Raw genomic sequence first — 14,090 nt, 5'->3', positions numbered from 1 at the left:
TAAACTAATTGGATTGGGGACAAGTGGGAGTGCTGTTTGTGTTTGTTTGTATGTGGGAGAGGTCAGAGCCGGTTTAGGGAAGGCAAGCGCTCTCTGTAGTCTCAGCAGCCCCAACATGACACCTAAGACATGCTCAGCTCCTCTGCGTCTGGGACCTCTGCAGATGGGGGAATTCCACCCAAATATTTCCCCTGTCCAAATAAATAACCTGAAGTGGCACTCGAGGCAATGCAGCGCTCAGCCATTTCCTCTCTGTGTTTCCTGCAGTCAGAGCAAATTGTTGTATATCTCAATCAAGGAGAGAGAGAGAGAGAGAGAGAGAGAGAGAGAGAGAGAGAGAGAGAGAGAGAGAAAGAGAGAGATTTCATGATCGGAGTGCTAGAGGTTGTGACCTTGAGGTTGTAATGATTAGCTGATGGATGTTGCGCGTCTGAGCTCAAACATATGTCAGAGGACAGAGACAAAGAGAGATAAAGGAGCCTAGAGAGTGTGGAGGAGGAGTAGATAGGAGTAGTATAGGAGAAAGAATAATGAGATATACATTTACATGCACAAAATACCCTAACCTTTAGGTAGACTTAAAATCTGAACCAAACTGAGACATTTACATGACATTTACATGAATTTTATGAAACAGTAGTCCATTTATAGACCCATGTACATGCACACCAGACTTAACATGTTTGTTTTGGTCTATGATGTGTCATCACACATGTAGTATTGCAGAAAATACTGCAAGTTGTTGAAAAAGTCTGTATTATGTCAGCAGAGTGATCTGAGTGTTCACATGTAAAAAAATATTTCTTGAATAATCCAGCAGATGTTGGTCTGGACCACTTTTAATCACACCAAGATCTTAGTGGGACCATGACAATGAAGCCATGCTGTTTACATGATCATAGATCTCAGTTAGAATAGCTGGCATTGTTAGATTAATCTGTGTGCATACAAATTTAGTGGCTAATTCAAGGTTAGCACCAACATGTAGTGTACATTATGTGTGTATATATGGGCTTTATTTAAAGCACAGTATATTTGAAGGTTTGGTAAAACAGCTACTGGCTTAAGGAACCCTTGGACAAAGGCTAGCATACACAAGACTAGCAAACTGTCTGAAGGAATAGTCCCATTTAAGCAGATCGAAGCAGCTGGCCAGAGCCATGCTTCGTAAAGTTTTATAGCCATCTACACACACACGATCAGTGCAGCTGCACACAAAGATTCCTAAACATACCCTGCAAGAAGTGAACTTTGACCTAACACACATGGGGTGCAAAGCTCTCAGACTTGGGACTGAATTTGTAAACAGCGAATCAGAAAAATGCTCAAAATACTCAATAGTCAAGTTAAACCATTAAAATTCACAGAATCATTAGAAAGTTCAGACATCATTATTCACTCCTAAACTTAAAAATAACTACATCAGTTTAAATTGTTGTCATGCACACTGACGTATAAAGATGCCAAAAGGGTGATTGGATTGATGTCACAGAAGAGCCACTTTCAATTCCCTAAATAATCTTTAAATGAACAGATCTATTAAGAACCATTTTTGTAAATGAGATGTGCAAGTCTGAACATTTGTAAAGGTTTAAGGAACTTGCACACATTGTAAGGAATCTACACAAAAAATCTTTTTTCATAAGCTGTGGAGTATTATTTTTAAGGATGTAGTTTCTGAATAATAAGCCTTAAGATGTGGATGTCTGTGGAGTTTAAGGGGTTAAAACCGGAATGGTAATAGCACAAACAAGTGAATGATGCTAACAGCTAACAGCACTAATGCTGGACTGCCTCATGCCTCACTCTGTCAAATGAGGAATTTGCAAGGAGATGTGAAACCAAACTACTTTCTAAAAATCACTCACCTTCTTTTCCTCTGCATGTGGACAGCAGTTTCTGTGGTAACGGACAACCAATGTGGCCAGTTTAGCCTGTCTTTTTGAGAACAATTGGATGGAAACAATAAATTTGCTTCACTTGCAGTGCTGATATGTTGTGGGCCATTTCCATCTTTAATCTCTGTCATGTGTAGCATTTGAATAAAAGGTAATATGCATTCTTACACTTTTATAGTACACTCAACAGATGCATACCATACCAAGTTTTGTTCAGCAAAATTATTGCATGAAAATTATTCCAGCATGGTATTGCATTTGTATGGCCCAATAGTATTGTGGTTAATGATTGTTGCCAGCACCTTATTAGGCAAATTTAGCACTAATCGCAAGTCATACTAAGCTAATGTCTTGGTTTTCATCACTTCCCCTTTAACAACCTGAGCTATCACACATACACATACACACACACCAACCCCCCAAACACATATACAATCAATAGAGTTTGACCAGTGCAATGGTCAATGCATTTGATGCTCAAATAATGAGTTGACTATCACTGAACTGAAGAGAAATGAATTCATTTGTACCGCCATGATGGAGCTGGAGGGTGGTCCCAACACTTAGAAACCATTACCATAGCTTTTAAGCATGGGTCACTCTAAACTAATCATTATCAGATGCACTATGTGTTTCTTCTTCATTTATTTACACATAAGTGGTGTAGTCCAAACAATTTATTAGAAAGAGCCTAGTGATTCTTAACAAATGTCTCTATACTCCTTTCCAAAGACTTGCACTTGAAAAATCAAACAGCTGAATGTTTAAGTGAAAGCAATACATTGTACATTTGATGGCACAGGATTCCATTACTATTAATAGGCAGTACTTGTCTAATATGCATTATCTGGGGTGGAATGTTGTTTTTGTTTTATCCCTCACCACCCCTTCCCCAAATTAATCTGTCTGTATTTCATGATAAACTGAAAATGAGGATATGAGAAAACCTCAAATGTTGCACAAAGGACATAGCAGAAGTACAGTTACCACTATGACAACAGACATGTAGCTGCAACTAATTCTATGGTGAAATGCTATAGATTAGTAAAAGTTTTTACTAATTTGCTGTGCTGATAATGCTTTATATATGCCACATTCTTATAAAGTTCATTTTCCATGTGGAGAAACAGTCTTAACGAAAGATTTTTTTAATATAACAGGGGACAGAAATATAATGCAAGTCAACTAAAAACATCATTGTATGACACACACACAGACACACACACACACACACACACACACACAAATGCACATGTGCGCAACACACACACACACACACACACACACATGCACATGCGCGCAACACACATACACACACACATTGTCTAAGCTGCTTCTCCCTCAGGGTCGCGGGGGGTGCTGGAGCCTGGTCATCGGGCGGATCATTGCGTGACATCATATATTTTATTATGTTTGTTTATAAGGATTATTTATCCTGGATTACCCAGCAAGCCAGCCTACAAGAGTTGATGCGTCTTACCGATTATTAAATTTGCTGATATTTAGTGGAATCCATTCTTCCATCTACCCATGCAGCAACGATTCTTGTGCCACTAGCTGTCACATAACCCCAAAGCATGAAAGATATATTCTAATGCTTAACAGCTGTCAAGGTGGTCTTTAATCAACTGCTGTTCCTTTTTTTCCAAACATACCTTTGGTGATTGTGTTTACTTTTTACCTCATTAATCCACAGCACTTTCCCTCCATAATGCATCTAGTTTATCTAGATGTTGATTTGCACACTTCAGACATTGACTTTTGTGTTGAAGTCACAGATAAGATTTCCTTCTAATGACTCTTCCATGCAGTCATGTTTGTGCAAGCTACACTGCAGAGAAGAAAGATGCACCTCCACTCATGGTTCAGCTAAACCTTCCTGCAATTCTTGATCTGCTTAACCTATCCTAATGAGTCATTTAAGACCTAACAAGTTAATTCCATTATGAGACTTTACAACCAGACGGATGTTCAAACTTAGAATAGATTTTCTTTTTTCTTTTTTACTTTTTACTCATGAAATATAAAGATAGTGCACATTAACATTTAAAGAAAACTGTTTTTTTTAAATAATTTGCTTAAGAGTTTGTGCTGTGTGTGTGTATGAAACAGACGCCTATACATGTGGGTTATTGCTCCAAAAAGACTTTTCATTTGATGAGGGCTAAGCTGCAATATCACTTTAGTTGAAAGGAGCTTGAAAAGAGCTACAAATCTAAAAGCCATAGGCAACTCAATTATAGAAAGATCGTTGAATATCATTTCTGTTCCACCTTTGATGACAGTAATTTGGTTCCAGATCTTTGTTTTTGCATCACAGCGGGCAGTCCAAATGTGGTTATAATCATTGGTGAGAAGTCCACAAATACATTTGCTATGGAGCCAGACAGGCTGTATGATGGATCTCTTATGGAAGAGCACTAAGCACTAATTAATAACAAACTACAAGCAATTCTTGCAAATGATGATATGCCACAAAGTTGGCAGGAAAACCACTGCCCAGTTTTCCAAACATCCAGGATCTTGAATATGGGCCGTTTATTGCCACATAAAAATAAGAGTGGAAGGCCTTGGGAGCCTTTAGATTAGTACCAATAACAAATGGTGATTAGACTTAAGTGTGCATGCAAGGCATTACTTTAAAATGAGGTGGGCGATGAAAGGGTTCCTCAGTAGTCAGCATCCAGGTGGTGAAGTCTCAGAGGGTTCCCTGAGTCAGAAAATGGTCCAAGGACAACCAGGCTCCGTCCAAAGACGGGGGCCAATATGCAAGGTGGGTGGGGGCTCACAACTGGGTTTTTACAAGGAGCTGATGCCCCTTCCACTGTGGTCTACTGGGCGGTATAGCAGTAGGTAACTGGAGCCAAGGTGGAGTGAGAAAGGAAGGGAGGAAACTCGGAGCAAAACCATGAAAAATGTCGAGTATGAAAATGTCTCCCTTGGTTTATGGCTGCGCAGACAGGCGTCCAAGAGAAACACATCTTTAAATTTAACTTTAGATGCCTCTTAGCCGCTTTTTTTCCCTCGCCCTCTCCCAACTGGCTGGCAAGAGCTTGGATTTTGGAAAGCAAAGCCAAGTTGCTTGGAAACTGCGACCATGTTAGAAAAGCACTCAATAACGTGCCGTTTTCAGAACGTGGCGACAGCTCCTGTGTGTGCAGATCAGTTTTCAGCTAAGTTGAACATGTGCAGATTGGACTTGAGCTTACAAAGTAGTTTCAGAATATTATAGCTATACTCCTTTATAATATTCTTAAAATATTCCAGCGTGGGGAACAATGTATAAGCTAGGATTACACTTGTGACCATTTTTGATGACATTAAAAATAAGAAGATACATTTGTAACAATATCCTTGTTTTATATGAATATGCACTTAATCTGTAAATTACATTATATTTTTACAGGCCTACTGTTGCTGATCATTGAGCATAAACACTCTATATGTACACTTGATAGTAAAAACAGTGTCAGGATGTACTTAAAAAGAACAATCTGTACTAAATATGCTTTTTCATTTTTCATTGTTGAAAAAAACTTTTTGGCAGCTTTTATGAGATGACAACATATAAGTGAGGAACTTTATACTGAATTATTTTTTGAGTTTTTAATTGGACTGATTTGCAATCCATAACTTTTCAAATGAATCAGTCAGACAGAACACCATAAATACCCTTCTAGGAATTTAACTCTTTGAAACTGTGGGTGGTTTCATAACTTCCTCACTTTCAAAACTACAAAACAAATTAGTCTCACAGTATTGCTAAAATGAAAGGCTTTATGATAGCTGAAAAAAAGACAGAAGCCAGTAAGGGGTTAAAGCATACAATTTATTAATTTCACATGCATATTGAATCATTTTAGCAGGTTGTTAAAATAAATGCAAAACATTCCATGAAGTATAGCAAGACTGTTTTTAGGAGTGTTTTGCTTGCGTGAAAATACCTTTCCTTTTCCCAGTAAAACAGACATGATGAAAACATTATAGTGTTACGTAAGTTCACTAAAAGAAATAAAACATCATTTAGATAGACATGTATCTAGAAGACATATACACATATTGCCAATTTTCATATTGCTTGCCCTTACCTCTGGAATTTCCCATGCACATCATATAATATTCAGCCTGTTACTATCCATATCCAAGTTACTGTGAACTATAACTGTATAAGGGTCATCGAACATATGAAATGTTTAAACTGATAACAACATAGTAAGAGATCAGTCATTGCATATGTCAGATACTCCAACTGGGGGATATTGGGTGTCATTTATATATATGAATTTTAATGTTTATCATTGGATTCTATTATTTGTAGGGATACTAAATATAAATAAACATAATTTTGACCTCAGTGACCTGTTGTGATAAGAGATTTAGCAATACAATTAAAATGTAAGCATCTTAGGTACATATCACTGCTGTCGGAACAAAATATCATATCTTCATTTTTGTTGTTTTTCAGTTTTTAACATAAATTGTAAGTAGGTTTTGTTCCAACAACAGTGATATTACAGTCGTAAAAGGAAGCCTGGGATAGGAAAATATTGAAACAGTTTAAGCTTGATTCATTACAGAGACTGCTTGTACCATCCCTGAGAAGGTCTTTGAATTTGACAATCTCTGTAAGTTTATCAAACATTCTCTCAGCTAATTCTTCAAAGCAGTATTTAGATCACAGTCTCTAGGTCAGGCTTATCCCTGAGCTAATGTGTTTTGAAGTAAAACACACAGTGCAATAATTTATTTGATGCAGACACTTTTTAAAAAATGTTTAAGTTGTTAGGGGAAATCTGTTAAGCTGTTCAGCTCCTGCATTGTCCTGCTCAGGTCACAGGGCCACATGAAAATCTCTTTTAGTGGTGCAGAATGACATTAAATACACACCCAGATGGGCTTTCTCCTATGCTGGATGTAAAAAAAAAAAGTTCTTAAGACACCTCACAAATCAAAACCAGTAGTATTATGTTAAGTGTCTGGACTGTTATTGTTATTTTATGTTTGCACATACAACCATAATTCATAGCTTTGCAGAGGATAATTTGAGATTCACACTCACACACGCTGACCCATGCAATTTCTGTGAGTTATAGAGTTAGAGAGGCAGGCAACAGTACACCTCAAATGTTGATAAAGTGGCCTTAGCCATGAGGTTTCCATGGAAAAAAACTGACTTCAATTTGCAAACGCTTCCAAAACAAGTCGTCATCATCAGCTATGACTGAACGAATGGGACTTAGTAGCCGTAAAATGATTATGTGCCCCTTACCTACTGCATTAAGTCAGAGAAATACATTTGGACAGTGTTTTTTTGTATAAAAAGTACTCCTGCATGAAATGGAAAGGAAGCCAGGGGGAAGGGGGTGGTTAAACGCTGAAGTGGAATTCAATATGTGGTCTTAAGCGGAAAAACTGGCAATCTCAAGAGGTCATCCCTCTTTCCGGAGGAGAAGAAAGTAGACCCCATGGTAGAAAGTGCTTCTGGTGGTCTTTGGTGAAGTCATTCACAAAAGAAAGTTATTCCCCGGCAGAGCTCTCCTTTATAGAGATGTTCCTCATCTCTCTCTCCCTTTTCTTTCTCGCTCTCTCTCTCTTCTGCTATTCCTAAGATACTCATAGAAATTTAGTGAGGTGAATGGAAAAGCACTCATACCTGGCCCAAACGATCTCAACTTTATTACTTTGTTTAACACAACCGATTAGCCCATTTCTTTCTCTCTTTTATCCTGAAACACTGTATATTTGATATCACAGGTTTAAAGCAGCCAACTGAGATTACTGAAGACATGGTATGTCAGCGGCAGAAAGTCAAAACAGTTGAATTTGGACATAGCATTACATACATTGTGATAAAAGCAGTTCAAAAGTTGTAATGTGATTGGTTCCAAGTGATAAGCACAGGGCTTAAATAATCTTAAATAATATAGTGCACAGAGTGTAGTCTGGAGTAGGTTCACTGAACAGTGGCCTCCTTGTTGATGCTTAGCTGATGTACTTGCACAATACAGAATATTCTTTTATGTCATGCATGATCACACACTGCAAATATAATGTTGCTGTCCCTGACACACAGACACACACACACAAAACACAGTGGAGACACAATTTTTCCAGATCAGGCACAATGTTTTCAGATCTGAAGCAAGAATGGAGCTTGAGTTATCCTGTCCTTATCCTATCTCTCAAAGACAAAAGTTTTAAATACTGGTTATGTCATGGTGACAGTTTAGGAATCCCATTTTCTTATATCCTTTAACAGTTTTTGAGCTTCAGTTGTGAAAACTTTTTTTCACTTTCCCAATCATAGGTTATGTGATAACTAATCTAACTAATAAGATCTGAATAATAAATAACTTGTACATGATGGCTAATTGGAAAATAAATGAAGAGTGGTCATTGACTTTTGTACTGTACTGTATGCTAAGAACCTATATGTAGTAGCCCTAAATCTAACTTAACCTCGGTAATCAACACCAAAAACAAAAAATAGGTTATTTTTCTGTCTCAGTTTTAAAAACAGAAACATACACACATTCATAGAATTGTTTTGGCTTCAATCTTCTGCTCTTTGCCTCACTGATTTTATTTTACCTTTTGTAGTAGTTTGCAGTTAATAATTACAAGGCATTCCAGATGTATGGTTGTCTTTTCAAATCAAAGTATTCTCAAGTATTTGACAGACTCTTCGTATGGCTTATAGACAGGATACCTTTTTGTGGTGGACTGACCAGTGTTATTGTATTCGCTTTTCAAGAGTCACTGAGTCTTATGTGTGATGAGATACTGCTTGGGTTTACAATGGACTTTCCTGCTCCCTCTCATTCTTCTGTTAGCATAGGCTGTTTTGATAGTGCTGCAACAGGAGGATTTGTCTTTATGTGACCTAACTGCAAAACAAGGATCTTGAGTAGATTCTGAAAAGCTTTTGTGAACTCTACCCATTGTTTATAGTTAGACATCAATGTCGACGATGATTATCTTATGTAGGACAATTAATAAAGATACACTTAGCTACTCGGCCCTTGTTTGCTTTTAAACAGGCCACGTGTATAAGCTACATTTAATTGATCCTGTGTTACATTGTCATAATCTCTAGACTAGCTGTTTAATGCAGACTCTGACATTAAACAAGCAGCCTCATTCCCTGTCATTGCACTTGTGGTAGAAGCAAACGGAGTCCATAAATGGAGTAGGCTTTCATTCGCAGATCTGAGCCTGGATTCATAAAGCATACTCATCCTTTCTGTTGCTGATATCTGGAGCCAGTAAATGTACACAAACTATAAATCCTCCCTTTTCGCTTTCTGTTTATTGTTGGATGCCAAATTTCCTCAACTAACATTTTTCAGAGAGAAAGGGTCTTAGCAGAATTACATTAACCTGTTTGAAAAGGGTCCTACAGGCCAAAAACGTCAAGTTTGCGATTTATCATGGCCTTATGATCTGGATATTTAACAAATATGGAATAAAATGACGGCTATAAAGCTCAGATGGTCATAAAGACAGCAAGTTCAGTCGGGAAGATAGTTGGAATTGTTTACTTGCACGGGTATTTTAGTTAAACTATTTCAAGGCAATGCTTTAGCATTAACGTGAGACATAGCAACAATTCTATACTGCAAAAGCTGTTAGTGGTGTGTGATGGTGGAAAGACAAAGAAATATAAATATGTACAGTTTTATTTTTCGTACGTAGAATGAGCTAACATTCATAATAATAATAATAATAATATGAAGAATAATAAAATTAATACAATGATCAAATATAGCTGAATTGATTTTGTATAACTGTACGCCGTCTATTTATATTTGATTGTTTTATTTAGCCCTAAATTACTCTGCCTTCGTGTGAATAATTTACATCAACTCTGTGGTAAGAATAAACGTAACACTTTTATTTACATCTTCAGTGCAAATACCTACTAACAATATATATATATATATATATATATATATATATATATATATATATATATATATATATATATATATATATTTATTACAATCAGGTTCCTCAACTTCAAGATAACATTTAACATTCCCAGACGCTCAAGAGGTGAACAACAAAAGTGGTTCAGGCGAATATTCACAAGAAAGAGCGGATTTTTTCCCTCGCAAAAATTAGCTTGTTAGTGGCATCAGAGGCCAGGTGGAAGTGGACTTCACAGGATGGGCTAAACGGACTTCTCTCTCTCTTTCCCTCCTTTAAGACGCTTATTAACCGTTTTCGGATCTTAGTGGTCATAAGAGTTCAATACTGGTCGGATTTGATTGAGGTGGGGTTCATAAGAGCATTTGTGATGGTGCAGGTGAGTCTGTAGCTGCGCTGTTTGTTGCCGCGGTTTCGTCCGTATTTACGGGAAGTGGTCCGGCCATGATGACGCTGGCTTTGCTTAGTTCAGAATCTGCTCCGTCTCGTTTGTCCTCGGCTTCGTCCTCCAGCTCAGACTCGCTGGGCTCGCTTTCTCCCTCTGAATCCTCGTGTGTTTTCTGCTCGGCTTCAGTGGCTGACTTGTCTGCCTGCTCCTTCTCTTTATCCTTCTGCGCTTGGGCCTCCTTGGAATGTCTCCATTTCATCCGGCGGTTCTGGAACCATACTTTGACCTGAACATAAACGCAGAGTTTAGCACACTGCTGTAAACGGCTTTACAACGTGAATGCTAAAGCCTTGACTGATATAAATGCCCACCATGAAGGCCAATGAGGCATCAACTTTACCACAGCAACGAGCAACCTGTGAGCTGACGTGAAAGTATTAAGCCTATCTGTTGGGGATTTACTTAAACAGAAGACTTTTATTCGTAAAATATAAAATCATTAGGCCTGTCATGGTCATGACTGAAAAAAAACAGACGTTTCTGCGTTTTAGAAGTTCCTAACGACACAAGATGAAACGTTTCACAATGACACACTGTTATGACCTTTCATCATTTGCAATAATCGACTTTCATTTCCCTAGGAATCCGTATTTCGCAACTTCATGAGACAACTTTCTTCTGCCTGCCTTTTATTGATGCACCAAGCTCTTACTGCCTTTGGACACCAAGTGGCATGCTTATACATTAGCTTATGTCTCGATGGATACATGCAAAATGAGTGGTTCAACTTTGTATGGCTCAAATCAGTGAAGTAACCCAACTGATTAATTGTTTAAACCCAGTGGAAACTAACAGAGTATGCCCATCTCTTATGAAGACTTAATAAAGTGTAATATACATTTTTAAAAGAGTCACGCATCAAAGAAAACAAATGGACGAAGAGGGAAAATAAGGGTTGGTTCTGTTTAAATGGGTTATTTGTAGCGTCAAGGAAAATTTGGTCACAAATGGGTTTTAAAAATGACCTGTTTGGTCGCTATTCACATTTTGCGAGCCAATTTGGGTTCCAATATGCTAATGGTTAAATTATATCATTAAGGTATTGTAATTATAAGTTTTAAATTGTGTGAGTTATAAGGGATCCAGTAAAGGCAGGTGGCACGGCCAACCATGCACCTCAACACCCCCTTCTGTGTTAGGGATCACTTGCACTTACGCCACTGATTCAAAACTGTAAAAAGGTTGCATATGGATAAAGCATGTAACATCATTGCATTTAGTGTCTTTCAGAATTGTGTTGATGTAACACGTTTTTATTTACATTTGAATCATATAAATTACAAAGCACAGCTTTTTCTGAGTATTATTGCTATTATTCCTCAGATAATCAAACAAACATCAAGCTGAAGTCCACTGACAGCCGTGTTCTCTCCTACAGCCTACCTGAGCATCTGTGAGGCCCAGCATTGCAGCCAGCTGCTTCCGGTCCGGTTTCGTGACGTACTTCTGGATCTCAAAACGCTTTTCGAGCCCCTTTCTCTGTAGATTGGAAAACACAGCTCTGGACCAGGACCTTTTTCTCTTGTAGGTCTGCGGCATCGTGTCTTTGGTTAGAACTGCGTAGGGCCCTAAATTATGGGCAAAAAAAATCAGTGGTTTAGCTGCGTTATTTGTATTTACCGTTTTTTTAGCATTTGTAATTGCTGTAGACCAAATATTATATGACACACACTTTACATGTCGAAATTTCATCATTACTTAGAAATTCGATAAAATAAGGTACAGTTTACAGCTCATACGCTATGTTTGTCAATGTAGCAAAGCTGTGGATATATTTAAAAGGCCTTGGTTGGTTGAGTTGGGGGTGGGATTGCTACAGCACCTGGGAAAGTATCCTGGTACTGATGCTGGCCTGATTGCCTGGAGGCACTGCCTATGGAGCCCATCATGGAAGAGGCATCGCTCATCCCCGGGTCTAAGGATGCGAAGTACTGGCTCGGCTGCACGGAGACATGACCTGCTGACTGGCGTGTGGAGCTAACAATGGACGTGAGATCTGTTACAAGACGAAAGAAACCAATATTTTTTATTTTTAATGTAATCAAATAAACGATGTAAATCAAATTTCTGACCAACGAAAACTTTATGGGCCGATTTCTCGAACCTAGATCAAGCCTACTGGTCTATATTACAGTGCTAATAATGGTTCATCACTAAAATTCTTTTTACAATATACTTTGGATTAACCTGGGTCTGGGAAACTCAAAACACTTCATGTTGCTTTTTTATTATTCAATAACTGTCCCTAGATATTTTAGCTAACTTTATTAACTCATATGGCCTGTTTATCACCTTGTTCTAGCAGCAATAAAAGGTCCAGGTCAAAATCATCCCCCAACGTCACTTTCTGACGGGTCTAAATAGGGGTTCTAGGTTAGCCACCGCTTTGACAGATTAACCTACTCTAAATACCCCTGTCTTTTAAAATATTCTGACCATGTCAAATTTAGAACTTGATAATATTATGTATTATTATTTAGTATTGCAGGTCACAGCCAAGAACAAATCGACAGACAATTCGTCACCCCGCAGCATCTTACCCCTTAGTGAAGACGATTCTTTAGATTTCGGCTCGAATTCTGTAGATAATATCCGATCGATGCCGAACTTGAGATCTTTGCTGGACGGTGGTGGTGCTGACTGGGAGTTGAGGGCTGTTCTGGCTACAGAGGTCAAGTGTAGTCCGTGCCTGTGGTAAGCAGGGGCTGTGTTCACCCTCGCTCCGAACACGGCCGCCTCTGGAGCTAGCGGGGCCGGCCGGAGCGGAGATCCAGAAGAATGGACCTGAGCCCGTGCGCCCATGTGAGCCATAAGTGCAGAGGAGCCAGGAATATTTTCAGCGTCTCCAACGTGCAATATATCTGCGATACAAAAGGACGGCTTTTTCATCGTATCCACGGCGAAGCCACCCGAACAATACGCAGACCATAGGCTGAAATTGGACGCGTAGAAGGGATTCAGTCCAGTCGTGTACATCCTCTTGTTTTTTCACTCGACTCTTCTTTATCGATGGAAGAAAAAAGGAGGGAATCACGACGAGAAGTATGTGTAATGACTGTAAGCGAATTCAGAGAAGTGCCTCTCTTTCACTCCACGCCAGAAACGTTCTCTGCAAGTATGAAACCTCCAGCTTGCAGTCCCAGAACTTCTGCACAGAAGTTTCTACTCGAACATTGATTGGTTCACTCTTAGCCAATAAACGTTCAGTTATTGATTGACTTACAGCGAGTTCGAGAGTTTCGCATGTTGATTGGCTCCTGTTTAGCCAATAAAAACCGAGCAAACGCTTGCGCAGGCTCTGGATGTTTTGAGAAAGAAAGAAAGAGAGGCTACCAAAGATTGCAACAGACCCCAGAATCAGCAGCGGATTATATCAACAGCCTTATTTTCAAATTAGATCCAGATCTACGATATTAATGCGATGTGCTCACTTGACACTTGACGCAGGTCAGCTTTGTTTAAAAAAATAAAAATAACAAAAACAATAATAATTTAAAATGCCTAACAGCGTTTTTGCTACAGTGTTTTTGGACAAAATTGTTTCACATATTATTTTATTTTAAAATCGTTCACATTTTATATTCATATTCATAAAATAAAACCACTAAAATAAATTTAAAACAAAGCCACGAAGAAGCAAATCCGACCATTTATGTCTTTTTTAAAACGAAAACATGATAAGAAAACAATCTTGGACCAAAAATATTTTGAAATTGCCAGCACCATATTCATAACCTAGTTTAAAAATGTCACTCTTTTATTCAATAGTTTTGTGTGCTTTAAGAGCACTGCGGCGCTTTGGCTCCTTGTTGGCT

At 38.4% G+C, this 14,090-nt stretch overlaps 1 protein-coding gene across 2 annotated transcripts; it reads right to left on the bottom strand.

Annotated features, from left to right (window-relative positions):
- Positions 1 to 9,906: 9,906 nt before the first annotated feature.
- On the bottom strand, positions 9,907 to 13,377 carry hlx1 (H2.0-like homeo box 1 (Drosophila)). Of its 2 annotated transcripts, XM_017725536.2 has the most exons (4): positions 12,816 to 13,377; positions 12,098 to 12,271; positions 11,659 to 11,843; positions 9,907 to 10,501 (listed from the first exon to the last, which is right to left on the bottom strand). In XM_017725536.2, exons 1-4 carry the CDS (start codon positions 13,249 to 13,251, stop codon positions 10,181 to 10,183), a joined length of 1,116 nt encoding a protein of 371 aa, XP_017581025.1. In that variant the 5' UTR covers positions 13,252 to 13,377; the 3' UTR covers positions 9,907 to 10,180. The 2 variants fall into 2 exon arrangements, with proteins under 2 accessions (XP_017581025.1, XP_017581026.1); XM_017725537.2 differs by lacking the exon at positions 12,098 to 12,271.
- Positions 13,378 to 14,090: the final 713 nt, after the last annotated feature.

Source organism: Pygocentrus nattereri, chromosome 4 (genome assembly GCF_015220715.1).
Source record: "Pygocentrus nattereri isolate fPygNat1 chromosome 4, fPygNat1.pri, whole genome shotgun sequence".
Lineage (NCBI taxonomy): Eukaryota > Metazoa > Chordata > Actinopteri > Characiformes > Serrasalmidae > Pygocentrus > Pygocentrus nattereri.
Note: the sequence above shows the minus strand (reverse complement) of the source record. Positions and strands in the feature narration are given on the sequence as shown.

Excerpts from the sequence above, each read along its gene's own strand:
- hlx1 (XM_017725536.2), bottom strand. The coding sequence starts at position 13,251 with ATGTACACGACTGGACTGAATCCCTTCTACGCGTCCAATTTCAGCCTA. Across the intron at positions 12,272-12,815 it reads AGAATCGTCTTCACTAAGGG|ATCTCACGTCCATTGTTAGC; the intron begins GTAAGATGCTGC and ends GTCTTGTAACAG. Across the intron at positions 11,844-12,097 it reads GTACCAGGATACTTTCCCAG|GGCCCTACGCAGTTCTAACC; the intron begins GTGCTGTAGCAA and ends CCCATAATTTAG.